At 47.7% G+C, this 24,538-nt stretch overlaps 2 protein-coding genes across 12 annotated transcripts in view; one reads left to right on the top strand and one right to left on the bottom strand.

Moving 5' to 3' along the window:
• The window catches only part of LOC135810700 (CUB and sushi domain-containing protein 2-like), a 41,429-nt gene extending 31,104 nt beyond the window's left edge, over positions 1–10,325 (top strand). For 5 of the 8 annotated variants that reach the window (XM_065324202.1, XM_065324189.1, XM_065324214.1 and 2 more), the window contains 6 exons: positions 444–617; positions 1,047–1,196; positions 1,851–2,027; positions 2,273–2,347; positions 7,948–8,617; positions 9,369–10,325. The gene's annotated coding sequence lies outside the window, so the exon portion shown is untranslated. The remainder of the gene's footprint in view (positions 1–443; positions 618–1,046; positions 1,197–1,850; positions 2,028–2,272; positions 2,348–7,947; positions 8,618–9,368) is intronic. The other 3 variants (XM_065324198.1, XM_065324206.1, XM_065324192.1) reach the window with 3 other exon arrangements.
• A 1,547-nt stretch (positions 10,326–11,872) lies between these two features.
• Positions 11,873–20,021, bottom strand: LOC135810666 (uncharacterized). 4 transcript variants are annotated; one of them, XM_065324164.1, is made up of 7 exons: positions 19,500–20,021; positions 17,638–17,707; positions 17,325–17,426; positions 14,852–15,377; positions 14,382–14,446; positions 12,945–12,999; positions 11,873–12,190 (listed from the first exon to the last, which is right to left on the bottom strand). In XM_065324164.1, the coding sequence occupies exons 4-7, from the start codon at positions 15,098–15,100 to the stop codon at positions 12,164–12,166; spliced, it is 396 nt and encodes a 131-aa protein (XP_065180236.1). In that variant the 5' UTR covers positions 15,101–15,377; positions 17,325–17,426; positions 17,638–17,707; positions 19,500–20,021; the 3' UTR covers positions 11,873–12,163. The 4 variants fall into 4 exon arrangements, 2 of the variants coding, with proteins under 2 accessions (XP_065180236.1, XP_065180231.1); XR_010552326.1 differs by lacking the exon at positions 17,638–17,707 and having other exon boundaries at positions 15,298–15,377; positions 19,500–20,015; XM_065324159.1 differs by lacking the exon at positions 17,638–17,707.
• Between the last annotated feature and the right edge of the window lie 4,517 nt (positions 20,022–24,538).

Genomic DNA, 24,538 nt, shown 5'->3' with positions numbered 1-24,538 from the left:
CCTTACGTTGTGCTCGCAAAGTACACACAATGGCAGATGTTAATTGTTGGCATTGGTTTCCTGATGGTGTGTGTGTGTGTGTGTGTGTGTGTGTGTGTGTGTGTGTGTGTGTGTGTGTGTGTGTGTGCCTGTGTGTGTGTGTGTGTGCCTGTGTGTGTGTGTATGTGTGTGTGTGTGTGTGTGTGTGTGTGTGTGTGTGTGTGTGTGTGTGTGTGTGTGTGTGTGTGTGCCTGTGCCTGTGTGCCTGTGCCTGTGTGTGTGTGTGTGCCTGTGTGTGTGTGCCTGTGTGTGTGTGTGCCTGTGTGTGCCTGTGCCTGTGTGTGTGTGTGTGCATGTGTGTGTGCCTGTGTGTGTGTGTGTGTGCCTGTGTGTGTGTGTGCCTGTGTGTGTGTGTGTCTGTGTGTGTACGTGCCTGTGTGTGTACGTGCCTGTGACGTGTACAGCCGGTGTGTGCACACCGCTAGCTAAACCGACCAACGGCTACTCCCAGGGCACAAACTATTCTGCTGGAGGCAGCGTCGTCTTCGGCTGAAATTCCGGATACAACCTGCAGGGAAGCATTGTGCGCATCTGCCAGATTGACGGTTCCTGGAGTGGGGCAGCTGCCTCATGTAATCGTAAGTTGAATTTCAAGAGAGCCAATATATCCCTCTTGTGTAGAGAAGCTTCAGGCTTGTAGGAAGGCAGATTCTGGTGGTGTTGATCTTTCCTATTTACAGAGCATGTAATAGTCTGGGTGTTACCTGCCACTTTTCATCATCACAAATGATGATCGTGCTAATCACAGGACCCAGGACCAGTCGGGCATCTCAGCCTGAGTCCTTAGGATATATGTTATACTTGTAGGTGTATGGTTAGGGTTTTTCACCTGGTACCAGAACACTGAGTTGTTGGCATAAGCCGGTGACTTTTGTCGAGCCTGTTTTAGGCTACCACCTCCTCCAAATATACTAATATCTCTTGACTGTACGAAAGATGTGCCGAGCAGACACTTTCTTCATCTCTTGACTGCTTTGTGTGTTGTGTGTATGGGTACATGTATCCAGCCATTCAACTGCAGTGCCAGTCTGGCTACCTGCCCTGCCTGCGTTCCAGTGGCTGTATCCTGCCATCACAGCGATGCGACGGTGTTTGGTACGACTGTGCTGATGGCTCTGATGCACAGTACTGCCCAGGCAAGGTCACACCATCTCCAGGTAAGCACCAGCAGCAGCACTGATAGTAGTACCATGACTTCTATTACAAGCAAAATGTAGAGCTACTGTTGACCGCTATTCACTGCTGTATCTATTCTATTACTTTGCATGGCCATGTTGAGGCAGTATTCGCATCAATTTCCTTTACACAATGCGTGTACTACAATGTATTCAAAACCAACGTATGTGCCACGCACACCTACGCAAACGTATTAGAGGTGAAACGAGTATATCGAATACTCGAGCGCTCGCTCGAAAATCCGAAAGGAGTGAGTACTCGTTTCGCAGAATACTCGAAGTATCTTATGCACAGTGTACTGTATGCTTGTCCATCAAGCACTTCTGTTACTCTGACCAGTACTGATAACCCATGCAAGCGTGAAATTATTGCTTGTCCCTACTTACCAACAAAAGACAGTAGTTCAGACTATTTCCTGCACTAGGCTGCATGCAAGGCTACATGTGTATCAGGTGTAGTACGTTCAGTGTTACGAGAGTGTGTGCAGTACATTGTTTTATGTTGTCAGTAAAATACTCGTACTCGCTCGTTTTTTCAAAGAGTACTCGAGTCTTCAATTTTGGCACTCGTTTCACCCCTAGGCCAAACATGCATGCACTGAATGCCTCTGCTCTGTGCACTCTGTGCTTGTGCAGGTCAAACCGACTGCCAGGTCCTGTTACCACCGGCACTGGGCTCAATGACCGTGAACGGCTTGATGCTCAGCAACACGACCACGTTTGTGTGCACATCTCCCTATGTCCTTATGGGCTTGGCCGTGCGTACTTGTGAAATCAACGGCCAGTGGAGCGGTGTGCAGCCAACTTGCGTCCGTAAGTACATGTACCAATGCTCGACTGGCTTGTATTATGCATTCCCGTTCATCACACCGCTCATACTGTCAAATGCTGCCTCTTCTCATTCACAATGGCATGGGTCACAGTAGATAGGCCTGGTGCAGGTATTGCCAGTTCCTTGCTTGCTGCAGTACAGTATGACATATTAACTTAGCTGGTAAGCAGTGCATGTGTGCATGGCAAGTGTCAATTTTGTCCATTGCTTCCCGACCCATGTGTAGTGACGACTGCGGCTCTGAGTGCGGCCAGTGACGAGCTAGTCAAGGACTTTGTCTCAGAACGCATGACACAAACGTGTAAGCCTAGTATTGCTGCTTACTTAAGAGTTTTGCCAGAACAATTTCCTTGTGGCAATTTCTCCTACTGCTGACTGCTGAAAATGTTGTGTCCTTCACAACTAGTCTCTTTGTTCTGAGAAGTCTGCCTCTTTCATCGATTCGTGTTTGCCTAGCTGCGTCACGCTATTAGTAGCCTATTACCTGTTGTGCAATGGGGCTGGCCTAAAAGCTGCTCGCTCAACAGCGGTGTTGCATGGCATAGAGAGAGAGACGGCAAGCCGCCTCGGTATATTCACGGATAGAGCTTTTAGTAGAAAGGAAAAGGACATATGGATACGAGTTAAAGGGGAAGTCCGGTGAAAAATTTAAATTTCAGGGTCGGTAGAGTTTCGGGCGCTGAGTCGAATGGTGTTGGTCCCACGTGTCTCCGACAAAGCGTTCTCGAGATATTTCCGTTTGAAAAACTGAGTTTCGGGGGCTGCGCCATGACGTCATGCGGCCGCGCCACACCCTCTGCAACGTCATAGCGTGCAGCTAGGTCAAAAGGAGTGCGTGAAAGCAATAGTGTCAGTGCTATTTCAAATGATTTGGTGACTGATATTAGGTGGTGCAAGCGACCCCGAAGACCTGTAACTCCTTGTGAGAGTGAGGATGCAGCCATGGCTGACCTTCATGAGTTCGGTCTGGGGCTGAGAACCTCGGTATTCAGCTGAAGAAATGGCCGCACGGGCCGGTCAAGAGTCAGCGCTACTGAGTTTCCGACTGATGAAGAAGCAGCATCTATTGCAGACGAGGCTGATGTAATTATCAGATCGCTGGAGAGCAGGGTCGCCAAAATGGAGAAGAGTGATGCGAGTGCTCTAAATGTTGTTCCATACCGATTAGATTCGCTTAGACTCCAGTAGCCTGCCACATGGTGATGTTTTGGTGCGAACTTGGAATATTTCGGACTACTCAATAGGAGAACAGTGCAGGCTCTTTGAACCACGGGCACGATTCTTCGCTCGCAACGCTATGGAATCTGAAAGTTCTAGGTCCGGGAGCTGTTCGCTGTTTTGTCACTTGTCACGGTTGTGCACTCATCGCTGTAGCATAAAATAATGAGGCGGGTGCGGAAAACTAAAATTTTCTTTCTCAAAGCACAACCACCGGCACCGGCAAGGAGAAACGCACGTTCTCTGACTACATGACTGTACAATACGACTGATGCGAGTCGAGTGTATGACAAGTCCGTGTGTTGACTAGTTTTCTGAGTCTTGTGTCAGTTGTGACATGAGTTTGTTGACTGCACTACAGCTAGATAACACACTGCACGCACTGCATGCACGCAGCGCAGAGCGCGTAGAGCCGTAGACCATGGTAGACGGGCTGACGGAAAAGTCCAACTCGGAAACGGCTAAAATACGGTATAACCTCCAGGTTTACCGAGCTGAAAATCACAGAGTACGTAGTGTTTGTAACACTGAATCGAATGGTCTTGGTCCGAAGAAGCTGCGACAAACGGTTCCCCAATCGAACGCGTTCCGAATATGGCCATTTTTGTACACAACTAGATGGTGTGGCTACCTGGCTGCACGCTGTGACGTCATCACCTGGATCTGGGTGATGCGCGCTCAAATTCGCACATGTTCGATTGGGCGTATCTGACGAACCATAAGCCGCAGCCTCCTCGGACAAAGACCATTCGACTCAGCGACCCGAACTCTACGGACTGTGAGATTTAAATTTTTCACCGGACTTCCCCTTTAAGAGTAACTGTCCACCACTGTAACTATATACTATAGTAAAAAAAATGCAACAACTAGGCACAAAACTGACCTGAGACATTCGACCACCTGACTCCTAGCTTCAACACATCTCCGCAGCGCTAACCAACAGCCTTCCAACTTGGAAGGTTCAAGGTTAAAAGGAGAGACCAAAGGGGGGAAGGTAAGCGCACCGAAAATGAGCACAAGCTAGTAGTTGAAGCTACAGTCCCACATGAACAAGAAATGTTGATTGTTACTGGACGATGACGAAACCAGTATTACCTTTCCCTCTTTGGTCTCTCCTTAACACTACGGAGATGTGTTGAAGCCAGGAGTCAGGTCGTCAAATGTTTTAGTGCCTGGTTGTTGCACTTTCTGACTGTATTTAGTATAGTGACAGTTACTCTACACTCATATTAGGCACTTCAGTCACGTGACACGACCTGTCAAAAAGTGCTAACGCTGAATCGCGTACATGCGTGGCACCGCGGAAAGGCGCATGCATAGATCGATCTCTAGCTGCACGGAAGCTGCGCAGGGCCTTCTCGTGTGGCGCAGCGTGTAGCTGAGGCCCTCAGCTTTCGTTTGAGCCCACATACGTCATGATGCGGCAATTTTTTGAACTCACGTACAGTTCGAGTAAAATCGGCAAGGATTTTTCGGGCATTTCACTTGATTGCACGCATTTGCCATGTAGCTCATCGTCTTCAGCGTCGTATTTCCTTTCGGAATCAGTTGTCCTCGTTTGTCCAACACTTTGCGCATTGCTGCGCAAGAAGAAATAATGCGAGGTGTTATTGAAAGCGAGCCGCGACAGGCGTCCTCCCGGCAGTAGTCCTTGTTCGTCGGAGCCCATGCGCATGGCTGCGCAAGAAGAAATATTGCCAGGTGTTATAATTATATTGGAGTCGCATCGGAGCAGTCGTCCTCTCCTGCAGGCGACGAGTAGGACAGTATATACTTCGGCGACTGGACCAAGAGAGCTGACATCAAAACGGCCTGCTTGGAACAAATCGTCAGCTGATCAGCAGGTGGCTTCCAGCGACCAAGAAAAGCATTGACGGTGATATTATACCAAGAATCCAGCACACACTCTATGCACAAAATCTCTCATGCTGGAGTTGCTGAAGTTTCAGCAGTCCCAAACATTTGCAAACGATGTTCTACATGTAATAGTTTGTCATTTCTTTCCGTCAAATACGCGGTAAAATTCTAGTTTGCTCAGTCTTCGGCTCATTGTTCTTCCGTATTCGTCACCACTTCAGTACTGTACATGTAGCAACAATGTGTTCTGGCACTGAATTATTGTAGTTACTTTATCTTACCTCAAAGTCTCATCTTATGCTTTTCCAAAGGCTTCTCTGCACTGTTTTCATGCTGTTGCGATGGAGTTGCCATGGTGACCACACCCGATATCTTCGTCTGAGCTGCTGGACGGATGAAAAATGCGAAGTTTTTCCAAACCATGCTGTTTCTGCATTCATCTGGTTATTTTGACCTGCTTCCAGCGAGCCTGGTATTTTGCCACTATAGACACTGAAGCAAGTCCTACCAATTTCTGATATGCTGCTGGTGCCGTCGAAATACTGAAATTGCCGTTATTCAATTCTCCGACTTTGGATGGCTATATCTCTGTGCCAAGTTATTCTTTTTGCTTCAAATTTTCTGTGGAGTCTTCCTAAACCTATCTGAATCGGATACAAGAAAGAAATACGAGTATTTCTGGTTTTGAAAAAACCGCCTGAAGTGCCTACTCATATCCATACGTCCTTTTCCTTTCTACATTAATTGTATTATTGCCATACTGGCTCAACAGCCAAGTTTCAAAGAGCTTTTAGTGGAAGACTTAATCCATTTTCGGCAATACTTACAATTATCCAATCAGTCATATTGTTAGGTACCTCCTCCCGTACCTTTTCTAGCTGGCCTGCATGCACTTACGTACTCACCTTTTGTCTCCTTTTGTTCCGTTGGCCTGGGTAGCTACTTGCGCGCCCATATTTGCCATAGCTACCCAGGCCCTTTATCTTGCCGTTCAGACTTGATCTCTCTCTCTCTCTCTTTCCTCACTCTTCAATGTAGTCGTTTCGTTCGTCTTGGTCTCTTGTCTCGTCGTCTACTAGTATAATAAATGTCGTTCCCACTAACTTGTTCCCGTTGTACTAGAGAGGTTCCGCACTACGTAAAGTTGAGCAACTTTACGTTAGTGCGCGGGGAAAACCCGTGAATTCGCGAGTTTGCACTCCACTTACGGAAAGTTGTCTACGTAGAGTACGTAGATAGGGCTCTGATAACGTAGCTGGTCCGTAAGTGGATTGGGGTACAAATTTATGACTCTCTCCCCAGGTCGATCTGGTCGTACACTGCCGCGTTCGGAGTTGCCAAGGGCAGCTACGTGATTTGAAAACTCCGTATGGCGGAACGCAGATGCGCATGCAGTTTACGTAAGACTTTCCGTAGATCGACTACGTTTTTTACTAACGTAATTACGTTATGCGGAACCTCTCTAATGTCTGGATATGTCGTCAGTCGTCCTGTTTCGAACTCAACATTGGCGCCCGATTATTGATCGACCCACGACCCTGAGATCATCCCATGCCCAGCCGTCCTCAACCACCATTCGTCTCGTCTATTTCAACCTCGTCTCGTCCATGTCAGTCTCGTCTCTCCTACGCCAACCTCGTCTCGTCTCTATCAACCTCGTCTCTCCTACGCCAACCTTACCTCGTCTATTCTCGTTCAAGCCATGCAGATCAGCTACCTTTCTCTCTTTCTTTTTTTTTGTATGCTTCTTCGTCAAATTTATTTTCGTGAATTTTTTTGTAGTGTGTGCGCGCGCGTGTGTTCGTAAAACATAACCAAGTTAGGGGTCCGATCATGGTGAGCCACGCTCTAATTTTTGGATGTTTAGCAAAAGTGTAATTAGCTGTTTTAGCCGTGCAAAATACTAGTAATTCACGTTCCTCGTCAAACTCCAATAGTTATTACACACAATAAGTAGTACAGGAATGATGTGTACGAGTGCATTTTTAGTACACACTTTCGTGAGATCCATGCGCGCGTGCAGTATGTGTGTGTGTGTGTGTGTGTGTGTGTGTTTTCTCCTCCAGTTCATTTAAAAAAATCTTTTTCTCTCTTTTTTTTCTGTCCGCGAGGACGCGGGATTTTTTTTCATGGAGGGGTTGTATGTTAGGTACCTCCTCCCGTACCTTTTCTAGCTGGCCTGCATGCACTTACGTACTCACCTTTTGTCTCCTTTTGTTCCGTTGGCCTGGGTAGCTACTTGCGCGCCCATATTTGCCATAGCTACCCAGGCCCTTTATCTTGCCGTTCAGACTTGATCTCTCTCTCTCTCTTTCCTCACTCTTCAATGTAGTCGTTTCGTTCGTCTTGGTCTCTTGTCTCGTCGTCTACTAGTATAATAAATGTCGTTCCCACTAACTTGTTCCCGTTGTAATGTCTGGATATGTCGTCAGTCGTCCTGTTGCGAACTCAACAATATTGTAGATCAGGCTATGCTGTGGGTAAATGTACTCCTGGCCTTGTATGGCTTATTGTTTGCCAGCGAGTATTTAGCATCATCTACTAGTATTCACTCGTTTGACAGCCAAAGAGTATTTGTGTGGGAGGCTGGGAGTCTCGCACCTGACTTGGTCACGTTGCGCCTGAAGGTCACTAAGACGCGGCCATATATGGTGGAGTCGTCGCAGTTCCATCTACTGTCGACGAAACATGCCCGGTATTGGCTATTCCGGTACATAACAGCCCATGCCTGTAGCACTAAGCCTGTGTTCACTTTTGCCAAAGGGATCCACCTTACTCGGCCTTATTTAAATAAGAATACTCTGTCACGCTCTCAACTGTTATCAGGTTAGCTCCTGCTCCATGCCCATTGTTGGAGCGACAGTCCTGGAATCCAGAGTTGCAAGTGAGGTGGTGATACGGCAAGCAGACGGTGCCAAAGTATGGCTTAAAAGCTCTACATCTGGCAAGTGGCCGGTATACCACCCAGTGCTGCCAAATAATTTTCGCCCAAAATCGGACACCCTTCACCGACAAGGCTGGCCAGTGCCACATGGTACGAATTTTTCTCCTCGGCAATTTTTTTACAGAGAATTCAAAATATCGCCTAAAACACCATGAAAATTCGCTTTGTTGCCATGGTAACCCCGGAGTCATCATGAATTTTGTAATGATGAGTGTGGTCGCACACTGACTCTGTACAGACTGTCAGTGTACATGCCATCCAGCCTGATCCAGGCATGTTACTTTGCACTTCCACAGCCAAGCGCTAGCCTTTTTAGAAGCAAATGTACAGTGATTTGTGCCTTCACTTGCGCTGAAAAGTGAAAGTACAGGACTTCTGCATATGAAAGTAATGATCTCCGACATTTTGGCTGTTTTTCGGACGTTTCCCTTTTCGGACCGGTTTTCGGAAGAGCCTTCGAAAATCGGACGGTTTGGCAGCACTGACCAGCCCAATGGACATCGGAACAGTACACGTAGAGTAGCATCTCTACGTGACAGGGTATGAGCGCAAGTGAGTTATTATGCTCTACTAATGTGCATTGATTCTGTGACTATAGTTGGTGCACAGATCTCATCACATGTGCCTTAGGCGGGATTTGCTATTGTCACTGGAAAATTCAGCCGTAACAAACAGTGTGATGGATGAATTTGACTCCAGGTATCTGCTTTTGGGAATGCCATGTATGCATGTCTGGTGTGCTGCTGCTGCTATAATGTTGTGGCAGCAGCATTTTGGTGCGATGGACTGTTCTTGTAACGGTGTACCTACCCATTTGCTATTGCCGGATGCCGTGTTTTGTCAGTTGTGCCTGTTTGAAGGTGCCAGACCAGCTTGTGTTGGTGCGTTCCCGTTAAGTTGCCAGGGCACCATATTTGTAACGGCGTTCCCGTTTTGCTGTTGTGGGGCTGTGTTTGTATCGGTGTGTTCCCGTTGAAGTTGACGGGGCACCACGTTAGTGGATTGTGCCTGTTTGAAGTTGCCAGGCCAATCCTGTAACGCACACCCGTTTGCTGATAATTGGGGACATGTTTGTCCATTTTGCTCGAGATTCACAGGGCTGCGCCGGTTGCCTTGTGCGGATTAGACTGTTATCTGGCACTAGTCTTGATCTGTTTTGTCAGATTCAGATCAGCTATTGTTCCTATGCGAGAAAATCTGTGGGTGCACATTCAATTCATTTGCTGATTTGCATGCTTCTGGAACGGGCGTTTACATGGTACATGGTGTGTGGGCGTATGTGTGGTGTGTTCATGCTGTACAGGCCAGTATTGCCAAGCACTGGGGACGGACCTTTGGCAATCTGAAAAATGTTTTGTCCGAGAATCGATCCTTGGATCTGTGGCGTTGCAGTTGTGGTGCTCCCGACCCTCTTGCGCGATGGCCGCGGAGACTTGGCGAAAAGGTTCGAGACATACGGCATCTCGATATCTTCCACCACAATCAGTACATCAGCACCACCATCGAGCGTAGCGACATCAGCAATAGAAGACGCACATGATATCATCCCCCCTTAGCGAAGACCCGGGAATACCTGAGAAGATCTTAGCCGCGACTTTACTGGAAAAGTCGTCAGTGACAACGGCACTCCATATTTTAGCTGCATGCAGTTAGGTCTCTCAACAAGTGTACCCAAAGTTTTCAAGCTAATACACAAGCAAATTCACTAGGGTCCGAGTATATTTTCCTACACCTCTCCCTGTTTGTTGTTATTTCTGCATTCAAATTGTTTGTGTACCTGTACATTTATTACAGTAGAGCCACGCATCCACGGCTGTTGTTTCCAAGGGGTCAGGCTCGTCATTTATACAAAACCTTTCAGCAATCTGGCCTTAGGCTTAGTTCCTTGACTTCTTGTACCACTTTCTTAGATGCACATCCCACTGGATAGTGAGCAATACGTGTGTAGCAGAATCTGTATTCCAGAAAAGCAGAGACTAGAGTCTATTGACACTGCGTTTCTTTTTAAAACGTTATTGGCTGTGGTGTTCCTAGAGGTATACACGTACATTCCTGGGTCACGGTCTGTGACGCCCGACTGTATTCATGGTGCATCAACAATTTTTAATTTTGTGCACTCGTGAAAACCTGCCTGAGGCCGGCTGTGAGGCTGTAGAGTGTTGACTGTGTTTTGCTTAAAAAACCCATCAGGTCCCCCCAGATTTTCAAGTCTGGCCCTGAATTTTGCCACTCTTCGGTTTCAAAATCTAGTGAAAGCCTAGCAGTGTTGTGTGCTAGCAGTGTTGTGTGCTAGCAGTGTTGTGTGTGCATGTGTGTATTTTGTACAGTGCTGGCCAGAGAAATCCAACCTCGTTAATAAAGTAGCGCCTTAGAGCACAGACCGGTCCAGTATGTAAACTACTAGGGCTGCGTATTGCCCGGCGCAATTTTATTCATAAATTGGATTTCTAGTTAGAAGTAGGTCCTCTAAGGTCCTCTGTTTGTGCGCAATTGTGGTCACAGTGGCAGTAGTGGGTGAGGGGTAGTCTACGAAGATGGTGTATACATGATGGTGTATACAGTCATGTAGTTGAATGTTACTTCGGGCTTAGATCCAGAGGTTCTTGCAATGATGACCCCGGGTTTATGTACATGTATCATTCAGCTACCGTTGTCATAATGGCACTAGTTGATAGAACACCTGTATAAGTACAGGCTGTATATCTAGCATTTTCCAAAATAGCACTCCGTACTTCGAGGCTGCAGCCGTTTTGCATGCAACGTTGTACGTGTTGATCGGTTGACAGCATGTGACAGCATGTGACAAAGCCGAGGACACACTAGTGTATCAGGAGCACTGTTTTCTTACACAGTGCGTCCCCCGCCTTGTAACATGCTGTCAACCGATCAACATGTTAATTTATCAAACAAGGCTTACCTATACCAACATTATACATGTAGGGCTGTGCATGCTTTCAAAATTCTTCCTTGTTGAAGTAGATTATCGTGCTTGTGGGGGCTTTAGTAGTTCCTTTGCCAGATGTTCTATGCGTATCTCAATGACTTATCAGTTTCAGCACTCGGGCAAGGGACATTCGGGCCTACACTGTAGCCTTGAATTCTGGCTTGGAGGCATGATTTATCTATTTTCATGGCTGCTAGGTTCATCCTTAGTTGAGAGTTATTTCTCCATGATTCGCTGATGAGTCCACAAAGGACGAAACAGCTAGACAGTACTAGTGCTGTCCCCAGATCGTGTATTCTAAATCCATAATACCGACGCTCAATCTCCGGACAGCTGTTTCAACCTTTTTAGGTCTCATCAGTGGAGCTCAGAGCGGGAGGTTAAACAAAATGGCAATACGGTCTATATGAAATGAACAAAAAAAAGCAATTTGAAAATGGCTCAAAGCATCAAAGTCAGCGAGCTATCTGCAAGACACGTACAAAGAGAGCTTTGCACAAAGGCAGATACATATTACATATACCTTTGACACTAACCAAAAAGAGTGCTCAATCAAGTCAACGCAAGGCAGCGTAATGCGGTGATTGAGTCTATAAAAAGCTATAGTGACATGTAGCCAGGCCCCCAGCACAATAAGCTGACTTGCATCATGCTAAAATCGTTCACACAAATCTCTTATAATAATTATTATGTAGATTGCAGGATAGGGTGGTTGCACCAGGAAGTGCTGTCTCTGCGATAGTGGGACCAGCCAAGATTGCAGTACAGTCGTCCACCATCAATCCAGCACTTCACTGGCCAACGCCCTCGATACACCAGCATGATTTCCGGAGTTATTACCATTCATCGACACATGTCCCCCCCCCCCCCCCCCAGTTCTTCGGCACCTGACCCGAGTTCTATTTGGGCCGCACTACTTTGTAGCAGTCATACTATAGTACTAGAACTGGATGCACGTGATATCCACTGGAATTGGCGCTGGCCATGAGCTGACCCACCGTCGTGTCTCCCAGTGTCAATTTTGCTTATGTGATCCTACCACAATCTGGAACATTATCAGTACTCGCCTCTGTTGACTTGCCAGCACTAGTTCTGGTGGATCCGGGCATGTTTCTGCCTTCTCTTTAGCATGTATTCTCCTGCAGGTGCATCTTTCACCTCCTAATGCGCGAGCACATTTTCTGTGGAGATTCAACGACACATACACCAGAAAATACAGAACGGAACAGTGGCTGCCAATGCGACACAAGTACCACATAGACCTAAAAACTCATAAGCACCATGGGAGTTAGATGCATTTACGGGCAGTATGCCAGGATTTGCGCAGCTAATTTAAAATCAGATTAGCAATGCTGTGTGCTACCTAGGCAGCATCTTGGACTCAAAAACCAACCGATTGTGGTCCAACCCAACCGACAGCGTTGTCGGTGGGTTCCGATTGGCAGGTGTTGGATGGACGTATGATCCATGCGTCCCCACAAGCAATGAGAAGTTAACAATGCCACTAAGGATATAATATCGCGGACAGCAGTACAATGAAACTGGGCCATTCATTATCAGCAATATCAGGGGTATATCCCATCCGATAAGACGTACAGCTCGTGTATGGCGGACTTTACAGCAGGTCCCGACATAGCTTGCCCCGTGCCCTTTACTACTCCTGGGCCAAAACTGTTGTACAATATTCGAGAGGGTCTAGCCTAGTGAGTGTGAACAGAACCTGGCAAACCATATCTCCAAGTGATTCACATGTTGGTATATTCTCCGTTATCATACATCAATTCCGAGCAATTTGACACCCGAATATTCTCGCACCACTACTGCTGAAGTATTGACCACAAACCATGTTCCATTTGACTTACAAAAGGAACTTGCAAAAGGCATGAGAGCACTGGAATCTGTAAAGACTCTCGCATTATTAGCCACCATACATACCTTTCGGGAAGTCGTGTTGGAAGCAGCATGCTCGGAGAGCAGAGCTGAGTGAGATCTGCATACAGTAACACAGCGACAATGAACCACATGAACAGAAGGAAGCAGTCGTATCCGTACACATCTGAATATGCGCTTATGGGAGGAAAATCCGTGCGACAAAAGAGGACCGTGTTATGCAGGTGTATGTCTTACCCGGGTACGTACTAAGTGAGTTCCACCATACGTATATAATTTTATTGCAATTGAATCACTTGACTGACTGGAGCCAAAAATATCAATTGGCACTTACTCCGGTTACCCGAATGTTTCGGTACCACTATCATTAGGTTTTTTGCAATCGAACCAAGTCATAGTTGAGTCATTTTCAATGCGTTAGGTGTTACCTGACGTGCTCACTGCATCAGCCGCTATGTCAGATTCCACCAGGCATGCACCAAACCAGGCGCAATGCGCACACTGATGATGGTGGTTGGCACACAACGAGCAGTAGTAAAAGTGAAAGGACTTTTTGCATGTGATTTTGTTGTAATTTGTGCCAGTCGAATTGTCTCAGTGTAACTAGTTTATCGTTAGCTTACTAGTTTGTTTATACAAAAGAGAAAGACCAAGGAACTACAAGTTACGCTATACTGTCCACTAACACCACCAGTTACTAAACAATCAGCTCATGCGATAGCTATTGCACGACACTGAACAGCTCTAGCACATCTTGGATGCGCACTCCAACAGCCTTGTGGACGACGACCGTCACTGGAGAATCGGTCCGTCGCTCCACCAGCCCGGCGGCACAGTGGACAGTGCCTTGGGGGTGTCAGCCATGGATCAGGCTGATAAGGACGTGGTGGAGACGGAAATGATGTTTGCAAGGAAGAGTGATGATATGCGTATGTGCTCTTAATCTCAGGGTCGTGGGTTTGAGCCCACGTTGGGCGCCAAATGTCGTCTCGGTTGGAGAACGAGCTGCCTCTACTATACCCTCGCCACGCCACACATCAACGGACTAGTCAAGTGGTTTTTCTCTAGAGCTAGAGAGAGAGAGCTATTCATTTACTACACTTCAGGAGACGATGGGAGAACTGACAACTGACATGGCAAAAGGAAACATGATATCGGAAAGTGGTGCCCTCATCAGCACAAAAAGTGGCGTACTCGATATCATATCAGCACAAAAAGGTGCACGTGTCAGCAATACAACAAAGCAGCGCAGCAGCATGTACGGGTCAGCAGCACAGAGACACAAATACAGCAGCAGGTACGACAAAGAGACAACACGTGCAGCCACATGTACAACATATGGGTGTGACAGTCCATATATGTATGTGTGAACACTACACACGATGAGAACATGCAAAGTATGGAGACCCAGACTGTGTGGTCAGCAGGACACAGCCCGTACAGGGTGGAACAGACAACTAAACGTAATAAAACACCACGTACCGGCGGACTAGTCGACGCTGATGGGAGAAGTGGCACCCCCTGAGGCAGCTACGGATGCTAGAACTCTACAGCCAGACCAACACCAATATAAAACAAAAGGGTACACCACACCAGGAAGCAAGTCAAATAAAGATGTGTGAACAACGGCCACACACCACAGAAAAGCATACAGAACAAAAACTCAATTACCGACACCATAGACACTGCAAAATCCAAACAGGAGGAAAATACTAACTCCCTGAGGACACTGAGCATGAGGCAAACGAGCAAGCAACCTCTTGCCGATGTTCCACCGTGCAACAACAATTTGCCGGGCCGCACTGGCCACCGGACTGTATGGTAGGGGTATTACACCTGGACCTCAAGACCAACGGGCGAAGGACAGCAGGCCGGGCCCAGGTAAATACAATGAGGAGCACTGTACACAACTACAGAAATAACCCAAACCCATGCCAATCTGACCAACATACCTTCCCTGCGCATCCATTCCTAGTGTACGGGTCTGAAAGATGAAAGATGGAGCGCTTGTATACACGGACCCGGAAAGCCTGCTCCGGCGGCTCGGCAGAAGCTTCGTAGTGGTAGTCAAGGGTCGAAGACCGACGGATACGGATCAACTCCCCAGTGAACACACCTTTTCCCATACTACAGGGGTGGTTACTACCGACAAGCAGATACAGGAAACGATTGGTGAACTTGAAATGGGGCTTCACCGCCATGTATCCCTTACTACGGAAAACTGTGGTGTCCAGGAAATCAATGCCATCATGTGCCAGTTCATGAGCAAACTTGAGGGCCGAACACTTATTAATCCTATCTAAAGTGCGCTGAACTTGACCTTCGCAACCATGCAATGATAAAGCGTCTATAAACCTGAACCTCTAAACCCTCCCCCTCTAAGATCGGAAAAACGTACCACTTCTCCAAATACAGCCGCATGATAACAATGTCGGCATAGACCACTGCTGCAGGCGAACCCATGGCAGTCCCTTGGATCTGCCGAAACACATCGTTACCATACACAAACTCATTTTTCTTCCGAATGACTGACATCAAGGAAGTCACTGCTGTTATTAACCATGTACGAAGGGCCAGGGGCATCCACCTTGTACACCTGTATGTGATATACCACAACAATGCCACGTGACCGAGCTCGTTGGGGATGTTGGTGTAAAGGCTGGTCACATCTATACTCAAATATAAATGATCGTCCCGCACAGGCAAACCTTCTACCAAGTTGATGAAATCCGCAGTTGAGGTCAGAACAGTACTTTCCTCACATACATGCGGGTTCAGAAGAAAGTGAATGAACTTAGCGGGATAGTAGCCAGGACTATTCAGACTAACAATAGGCCTAACCTTCAGGACCCAGGGCTTATGTGTTTTGAGAAGTCTCCTGAAAACGGGCATGCGCCCCCGGTGCGACTAAGAACAGTGACATATACTAGTGGGCATACAATGCTCAATGTGATGCCTAGTCATGGTGAGTAAACAATTGACTTGGGTCGCTCACACGAAGTCTCCACACAGCCTTGAGCCTGTTGGTTGCCATCGGCAGTCTAGCCGCATGCTCATCTAGCCCCTCAGGCAAAAAAACAGTCATTAATGTTGGGCATTGTGATGCTGGGCACGACCTATATCATCATAGTGAGATCAGTCCAGGACTACTATCACAATAGACTGCCTTTGAATATGCCTGATCGCGTTCTAGCTCCCAAACTATGTGCTGCATGTGTACACTCCGCCTATGGTTAGTCTACTCCAGAACAACGCCTGGACAGGTTCATTGGGGGCATGAGGTCCCCTCACCCCATTCCCCTCTTGCCCCCTGCACCTGAAGTACCGGTATTGCCCCCCCCCCTCCCCAAACAAATTATAGGACACAGATGGAGCACTGGGGAGCACGTAGCAGTAGGCAAAGTTGACGATGCCAGTGCAGACACGGCCTGACCTCGGTCACCACACTGGCACCGTATAGTCTCCAAGGGACATAGCTACCAGAGAACACACAGAATGGGAGTATATAGTGCTATCTCGGTGGATAGACAACCCCCTATACACAAAATATCTACTGATAGAGTTCTATGTAGACCCTATGTGCACATATGTGTGGATGAGTACTGGTAAACGGACAGCTAACCCTAGTCTAAGTAAAATAAATGTAGAATGTAGACCCTGGGCAAAAAAATAAGTAAATAAAAATATTGACTAGTTTGAGGGAAAGACACAAACGGGAAAAGTCTGAAGAAAAAATTGACTGTCACCAAAATTAATAAAGTACCAGCGCTTTGGCCGAGTGGTTGTGGGCTTGCCTGCGAATCACAAGGTCCCGAGTTCGAGACCCGCGCTGGGAGCAGGGAGCGTATACTGTGCTAGCAAATGCGGTGATGCATGCGTGAACCACTTTACATGCAGTGAACTGCGCCGACACCCACTGTCAACTGGGTACTCACTACTCGGAGTGAGGGTAACATGGATGCAGCTAACGAGGTTAGCCCCTTGTCGGGCATTGGTTGTGAGACTTACCACCTCACCCTCGCCGTTAGGCGCTGCATCTGCCACCCTGGTAGCACAGGCATGGTGGTGGCCTGGCACATGCGAAACTTCCTAAGCTGGTTGTGTTTCTCAACGCAATTGTATAGCCGGTGGTAACGCGGACGTGCAAACTTTACTTTTTTTTTACACACACGAGGGAACTCGGATGGAGAGCCAAGGATTAAAATTAAAAAAAGAGGACCATCAGTTTACGAGTTATCCGTTTTGTCCAACACTAACGGATATAAACGTGATGCAGCTAAGCATCAGGTCGTTGAATGTCAGGATCTCATCAGTCAGTTTTTGTGCTAATTGTTGCACATTTTTGACTCAGCAGTATTCTGCATATAACCGTTAGTGTTGGAAAAAACGGATAACTTGTAAACATGAGGGAACACTCATCCTTACCCAAGTCCCAACGTCAGCACTCAGCGCTGCTCCGTACCAAGAGGGACACTGGAGAGATCGTCCATCAGCTCCTCTCTTGTCCTACGATCAAATCACCTAATGCTAAAACACAAGAAGATAGGAAAGGCAAGTAGAATAAATAAATCAATAAAATAATAAACAACAAAACAAGTTTGAACAGCTGCAAACGTAATGGACGATCCGAACAAGACCAATGATATACCTAGCAATAAGTGTGCAGAGTGTGCAGCCCAAGGAGCCTCCCACGGCAAAGTTTATTGTTTAGGGCATAGACTCACAGTAACAGGCTCACCTTTGCTGCATCTCACACCGCTTCACACGGTCATCTACTGTATCACCATGGTAATTTCTGTTGCACATTGCTGCTTGTTTAACGAAAGGCAGAAAACACACCGAATTTCCAGGAATTATCATGGTGATACGGTACTTTAGCTTGAACCTATTGTATGACGGGTTTTCTATGATTCATAATGACCCAGGGAATAACTAACAGTTAGCGACGCAATTCTTCTGAGGTGTAAAGTGACTTCAGGAATACATGTATGTTGCAGAAAACTGCGATGCATGCTGACTATTTACTGTGCCCTATTGTGCACCATATACCTGGTGGGTTACTCAGGGATGAAGTAGATGCACACAAGTACCGTGCATCACGGCACAGGTTAGGTTTGCTACTAGCTGCTACAGTGTGCTTGTGGTCCGAACTTGCACTCTACTCAACTCTGCATACGCAAAGAGTGCTGGTGCCGAAATGAACCAGAAGGGTGCTGAGTGGGACGCAACAACACTGACTCTGTATACCCATGTACACAGATATGATAGGGTATGCAGTACCTGTTCTAAGATTTCACACAAACCGGGTACACGTCTACCTGGCACAATTCCTGCAACACTGGGCAAGAGCCAGATGCGTTCAAGTGCGGCTACTGTGTGTCAGGGAGTCGTAAACTTACTTTCGACTTCCTGATGTACATGATTGTACATGTACATGTATGAACGTACTCGCACTGGGCACTCTGGCCGCACACATCTGCACGCGTATGCAGCCTGTCAGTGGCGGTATACCCTCGAAGTATAAAAAAAGTATAGTACTCGACAGGACTTCCGACCGGGTCGCAGGTAACCCAGTGTTCTTTTTCCAAAAGGTCCAAGTACTCACAAACAGGGCCACTGACCCGGCTCTGGAGCAGACACTGGTAATCTAGGTCCAAGTTTGCTCGATTATGTTCTGACGCTTCATGTGCTTTCATAGCCAAGGTTTCTCACTTTCTTCGCAAGCTCTTTTAGTCTTGAGAGTTGACAACTGCTTATGGTTGTGTTGGCAGAAAACATGTCAGCTAATCTGACAACCGTCCAACACCATTTTACTGGTAAGTAGTCAGCGAGTGGCTTTGATTGGGCCATCCTAGAGGGAAAGTTACGCGGCATATTTGTGCTTCCTTTTTGAAAACACGTTCTCGCTCGAAGGGTTTCTAAACTTTATCCCTGCGCTCATTGATGGAGTTGCCAGCGGCACTCTACAGAAGAACAATGTTGTCAAGTTTTTTATGAAAAATTGTCAAACATTTTCAAATTGCTATAAGTTTGGTTAGGGCCGGGTTCCACTGCGGCTCTGCAGCTCCACGGTACTTGGCTGCATGCAGCAGAGCGGCGCGGTTCCAGTGACACTCGCCATTCACGGTACCGCGATCGTGCTCGACGTTTTTTTATGACATTTAGCCTGCCTGCGCACGCGTGAAATCCAAAAAAATCCTCGTGTTCTGGCCTGTGCAACGAATTAAAATTCCCCCGAATAAAACAATTAAGTGCGGGAAACAATGCAAGCCGTGACCGCGGCTTGCATTTTTTTGTATCAAGCAGCGAAGCGAAAGCTGGTGATGAGCCGCTGACTCGCTGGACCAGCTCGTAATGATGACGTTTCATGCCGTGGATGATGTGCGGCGGAGCGGCAGTGGAACCCAGCCCTTAGGCAAAGGAAATTTGTCATGAATTTGTTTATGCTGCATAGATGGAGAGCTGCACACTCTGGCTTATGGACTCTCGCCTACAGTGTAGTCGTACTGCTAGTGTACTGGCATTACAGAAGACACGAAAAACGAGAACATAATTATGGCGAGAAAGTAATTACTGGCTAAGAATTACCCTAAGACTTACCGCTTCTCAGTGCTCCATACCAGGAAGTAGTACAATACCTACTCCCTGCTCCATACGAGTGTTTTCTCCTCATTCTCTGCATCCTTTACCCCAGGAGTCTCGTCCATTTAGCGGCTCAAATGCTTGAGCTCCGGATAGCGGAAAATAGCTCGTCGTCCATTAGCGGCTCTAATAGTACCTGGTCTGAAGTGTCGCAGTCTAGCAACTATGATTTTTTCCAGGAGGGTAAGGGTTGCAAACCCAAAGGGACCCTAAGCTTCGTCTATCAAACAAAACAATTGCCCTAAAAAATGGAAGAGGAAAAGAGTGAACGAGCTGGTCTGAGCGCGCTACTTTTCAAAAAATAGAAGCTGAAAGCCATCAAAGTCAAAGCATTCTGGCTAGCGCGTTTGTGTATGTCACGAGGGCTAGCGCGCTTGTCCCAGCAAACTCTCGCAGGCCAGAGTTAGCGCTATTTGGGCTGTTTGCCGCACCCGGCAGCTGGATGGATCACGTGATCCAAGCTGACGAATAAGGTCCGATGGTTCAGCTACATTGAGCCACAAGCGTCAAGAATCGTAAATTCCGCTAGGACCCTAAAGGTCTGACGTGGAATTAAGGTTGCATAAGGAGGTGAGGCTGAGAATGTGACAGTGTGTTAGGCCCAAAATCGCTCCGTTTTCATATAATTCATAGCGTTTTAAAGACAAACACATTCCACCTCATTTCCCGCCAAAACCAACCCTTCCCAGAATCTCTTTGGCCTTTCTGAGCCGTTTCTTGAATGGATTACTGTGACAGTGTTCTGGGGTATTACTGCACTGGGAGGGTGGGACACTGTCACATTCTCAGCCTCACCTCCTTATGCAACCTTAATTCCACGTCAGACCTTTAGGGTCCTAGCGGAATTTACGATTGCATTTCGGAGGCTCGGCCTTCGAATGTGACAGTGTGATTTTCAAAGACAAGGCTGAGACCAAATCCCAATACTTGCTCAAACATGTATTCTCCACAGTGATAGAGCTGGAAAAGCAATATTATAGCATAACATCCATTGAACGTCATCCAGTGCAAACATGGACAACAGCACTCACTCCTCAGGGTAACTAGCCTGACAAGAGAAAACCTCCACACAATTTACGGCACCCTAAGTGATGCACAGACAGTGCCACTCATCCAGACTACATATACATTGTACATGAATACAATGTTCGGATATTCCCACAAATACTAATACTGCAGTTGGGTTACTACCACGGCACTATCAGTAGGTGAAACATAGGCACCCTCAGTCCGGAGAGGCAGCAGCTGAGTAGGGACAATGGAAGGATGATTATGAATGGCTGAGCTATTGAGCACAGCTTGTGACCATTATAGTGGGATACAAATGTATCAGGCTGGCTCCAATTGGCTGCCAGCTAGGCATCTGACATACAGATGACAGCCTGGAAAGCGGCTGCAGCTGAGGCGCCGCGAGTAGGTGTAATGAGCCTGGAAGGCTGGATCAATTCCCAAACAGAGACAAGATACCCTTCAGCCACTGTGCCAGAGTGGATGAGCCCACTGGTATGTGAGGAGCTGGGATTGCCAAGCCAGTGGTAGAATTGGACTGATTGCTCTGGCTTCAATCGAAACTTGGCTGTGCGGGCTCTAAATTCTCGAGCATAATCAACTACATTTGTAGGCTAGCCAGACTACCTAGTACTAGTAGTAGCTTGGGAACGAAGAATGAGTTTGGACTTCCGGACCTCTGAGACTGTCGGCGAGGTAAGCTGAAACATCAAGTAGCACCTGCATTTAGTTGATATCCAATGAGGTCAGCTCAACTGATCGAGCTGACTTTGCAAACGCAAGTAGCATAATACTAGCATTACACACTAAGTCTTCCTGGACAGAAGGGGCACCCGAAGTTGAGCTTTCAGACCCAGAGCACTACTCTTATCCTACATCATCTTCACGTCCCATGTGTTACCACACTATGGCTGTGGTGGTCGCTAGTGGTGATAGATACCACGCAGGACACAACACACATGCAAGTCTTGGCTAGGGGGGAAACCGGATGGGTTAAGCAAGGGGGACGGCAGAGCTGACCGACACATGTTGATAGTGCGGTACTGCTTACCTTCGGAAACCTGATCAGCTAAGAAGTTAGCTAGTGAGGCAGCCATGTGATCTTCCTACCGTGCACCCAATCAGCTGTTCTATAATCGGAAGGCTGACTCGTATGAGTAGGTCCGTCGAGCCTCCGTGTGGAGGCGTCTGCTGAAAGTCCCAGCTGAGCTGAGCTGTAGTATGCCTAGATGCCTAGATGGTCCAGATGGTCCAAATGGCTAGCCGGAGGCCCTACAGTGGATGTAGATTCTTCAAGGAGTCTAGGGTCGCGCTGTGGCAGCTGCCAAGAGCACTAGATCAACATCTGCAGCAAGAAGGGATAGAATCCTTGTACCAGCTAAACTAGAGCTACTAGAATTGCTCGCTGGATCCGATGTTCTCGGATGCAGCGTAGACACGGGTCCACCAAAGCAAATGGTGGAAGCAGGTAACCGTTCCGCCACATGGCCGGCGGTGCCGTCAGGGCATCGGACCACTCTGCCACTTGGTCTTGGCCGTGGCTAGCTGATGTACGCGGGCAGCTGGCAATTGTGCCGCGTCACGAACAGATCTCGGACAATTGGATGGCGACTCTCCCTGATCAGCTGAAACAACCCTGTATAATTGGATTGAGCTGCCAATCGCCGCTCTCTTCAATGTTCCATGATAGAAAACCGGCCTCGGTGTTCAGGCGACCGGCACATGGAGGGCTTTGAGGTGTAGCTGGCGCTGCTCGACTCAGGTCCAAATGTCCTTGGCTAGTTGGCATAGCTGATGAGAATATGAGTCTCGTATGTCCCGCCTTGGTGATCAACATAATTATGCAACTGCTGTTGTGTTGTCCATCTCTAGCACAGCCATACTGTTATCAGTGACTGGCAAGAGCAAACGTCTGCAGGCCCAGGAAAACAGCTTGAAGATCCTTCCAGTTGATGCGGAAGTTGTCCAGATGTGTCCATGGCCCTCCCATGGCCCGGTTCTGGCACACTGCGCCCCAACCGTAGTCGGATGCATCCGATGATAATCATGATTAGAACTGGCGGGGCTGGCACTACTGGCATGGCATTGTGTGCTGCCGACTGGTGTGACCACCACTGCAAGGAGGCCGCCCTGAGGCTCGAGCGTCAGACATATTCTTGTCCATGGCCGCTCCAGAGCCCGGTGTAACTGGAATTGGAGATTCCGAAATCAAAGCAACGCTACAAGTAGGCAAATTGCTATCCGGGATGCTACCATCCTGCCACTGAGGCTTCGCAGCTCTCAACAGCAAGCTTCACCACACCTAGGCTATAAAGTAAGACCCGTACTCATGGCATGGGGCACAGCAGATCTCTCTTCCCAGTTAGCTGGGAACGGGTATTGTATATAACATAAGCGATCCACCGCGAACATGTCGATACTAATAATAATGCACTCCGCAGCTTGGCGTAGTGACAAAGGAGTCTGCGGGGTCTTGGTGCGTATGTCGCGCCAGAGCTGGACCGCCCCGGAGAGCCTTCTCGCCAGGCTGTCCGATACACCGGGGAGTGTTTCTACTTCTGTGCTGATGACCACTGGGAATGCCACGACCGATTGGTCTGGTATGGGGCCCCGGTCGGTAGCCTCCGAATGGCAAGGGGCCCCTGCGCCAAAAGGGGCGACCGGCCGCTAAACGGGCAGGTGTCACGGCAGAACGGAGGGGACTGTGGAATGCCGCATAGTTTGAAAGCGGGATTAGTGGTGACGCTGTGCTCGCAATAGGTGCGATGCATCCACCAGGGCATTGCCTGATTTAACCTTTTTCATGGTCTTGGCGGAAAACATTTTGCCACTGAGATTTCCAGTCTCCGGCAGCTCTTAGCAAATAGCTTGTGCTTGGCTTCAATCAACCAGTTCCGCCTCATTTTGGATAGGGACGCATTGGCATACACAGCACCCAACCACATCATCAGCCCTTGGCATCAGTAACGTGTCTGTAGTACGGTGTGCGGGGTCAAGTCTCGCATGTGCCTCCGCCATTATTGTTGCATAGCAGCTAGACCTTACACAGTTATCTGGTTATGGCTGGGTCGGGCAAAGTGCGTGGACAAACATAAGTATCCTGCATCGTGACAGGAGCCTCAATCGAACACGAACATAATTAAATCTACTGGCCGCCGCCAGCGTCTCTGGATCGAATACAGCTTCCAGCAGCTGTCGTTCAGGCTTTCTCCCTGGCCCTTGCTACATGTCATGACATGTACAATGTAGATTAAAGTATAATAAGGCTTTGGAAAATTTATGTTTCATTGGTATCAGGTTCGGCCTCATTTTCTCAATGCTGCGCTGATGATCATATCAGTCCACAGTCATTATGAAGAATGAAACAGCATGCTGTCCCAGTGTCCGCAGAGATTGAGTGTAGATTAAAATAAAATAAATGAGTTGTTTATTAATATTTATTTATTTTATTTTTTGTAATTAATTTTTATTTATTAATTTTTATTTCAGACTGATCTGAATCAATCATACCGGTAGGTCAATTCCTATTCTGTATACCATGCATGGTATACAAGACGCATGGCCATCGTGGAAATAAAGAATATTACTAGTATTAATATTCTACTGACGGATTTCCGCCCGTCAAATTGGACCGCGCTGAGTTTCCGCTCAGCCACGGCCGTTCCAGTTCAGTCCCAACTCAGCAGCTGGATTTCCGTCCAGCTCCGAGTGATCGGAATACATAATAATCTACTGGCAGCCGCCAGTGCTTGCGGATCGAATACAGCTTCAGGAGCTGACGATCGGCTAATTCTACTGACAGATTTCCGTCCGTCAAATCGAACCGTGCTGAGTTTCCGCTCAGCCACGGCCGGTCAAGCTCCTGTTGAGCACATCGTCCAACTCAGTAACTGGATTTCCGTCCAGCTCCGAGTGATCGGAATACATAATAATCTACTGGCAGCCGCCAGTGCCTGCGGATCGAATACAGCTTTTAGTAGCTGACGATC

The sequence above is a fragment of the Sycon ciliatum genome, chromosome 1 (genome assembly GCF_964019385.1).
Source record: "Sycon ciliatum chromosome 1, ocSycCili1.1, whole genome shotgun sequence".
Taxonomy (NCBI): Eukaryota; Metazoa; Porifera; class Calcarea; order Leucosolenida; family Sycettidae; genus Sycon; species Sycon ciliatum.
This window is presented reverse-complemented; position numbering and strand designations above follow the sequence as displayed.